At 55.2% G+C, this 823-nt stretch overlaps 1 protein-coding gene across 1 annotated transcript; it reads right to left on the bottom strand.

Annotated features, from left to right (window-relative positions):
- Positions 1–20: 20 nt before the first annotated feature.
- On the bottom strand, positions 21–810 carry LOC103399363 (lysophosphatidic acid receptor 1; the record flags this gene model as incomplete). Its single annotated transcript, XM_008338061.3, has 1 exon — positions 21–810. A coding segment is annotated over exon 1 (739 nt), but the record flags the coding sequence as incomplete, so codon positions are not given.
- Positions 811–823: the final 13 nt, after the last annotated feature.

Raw genomic sequence — 823 nt, 5'->3', positions numbered from 1 at the left:
CAGAGACTACAAAGACTCACCTAGGACGATGGCTACGGTTTTTAGCAGCGACATCATCGTATCCCGATTCCGCCGGCTCCCAGAGCTGTGCCGTGACATCCTCATGGTCCTCTGTCGCACGTACATGAAGATGTGTGCGTAGAGTGTGACCATGACCACGAACGTCACCAGGTTGAAGACCGCCCAGAACACCAGGTAGGAGTTGCTGTAGAGTGGAGCCATGTTGGAACACGACCTTAGACTGCAGATACAGTTCCAGCCCACACTGGGGATGGCGCCCATGACTATGGACATGGTCCAGATGATGACAATCACCACCACCACACGCCGGTTGCTCATGCGTGTGTGCAGCTGCATACGGAACACGGTGATATGGCGCTCGATGGCGATGGCTAAGAGATTGGCCACTGACGCCGTCAAGCTGGTGTCGATCAAACCCTGACGCAGCAGCCACGTGGAAACGGTGAGACGCCGCGTGTTTGGCCCCGTGTTGAACATCAAGTAGAAGTAGGCCAGTCCAGCAAAGAAGTCGGCGGCCGCCAGGTTGGCCATCAGGTAGTAGATGGGGAAGTGGAATCTCCTGTTCACGTAGATGGCGATCATCACCAGGAGGTTGGCGAGCATGATGAAGATGCACACGGTGATTCCCAGGCCCATCACCAGCCGACTGACCGTGTTCCAGTCTGTGGCAAGGTACTTGCCACTGCGGTTGTAGAAGAAGGCGATGGTCTCGTTGTAGTAGCACTGGTCCTCCTCCATGGTGGAGCTGTTGCTTTCTGAAAGACCGACACAAACAGCTGTCAAACCAGATCAAACCAGATCA

Source organism: Cynoglossus semilaevis, unplaced genomic scaffold (assembly GCF_000523025.1).
Source record: "Cynoglossus semilaevis isolate Cse_v1.0 unplaced genomic scaffold, Cse_v1.0 C19051452, whole genome shotgun sequence".
Taxonomy (NCBI): domain Eukaryota; kingdom Metazoa; phylum Chordata; class Actinopteri; order Pleuronectiformes; family Cynoglossidae; genus Cynoglossus; species Cynoglossus semilaevis.
The sequence above is the reverse complement of the archived record's forward strand: the minus strand, read 5'-3'. Positions and strand labels throughout refer to the sequence as shown.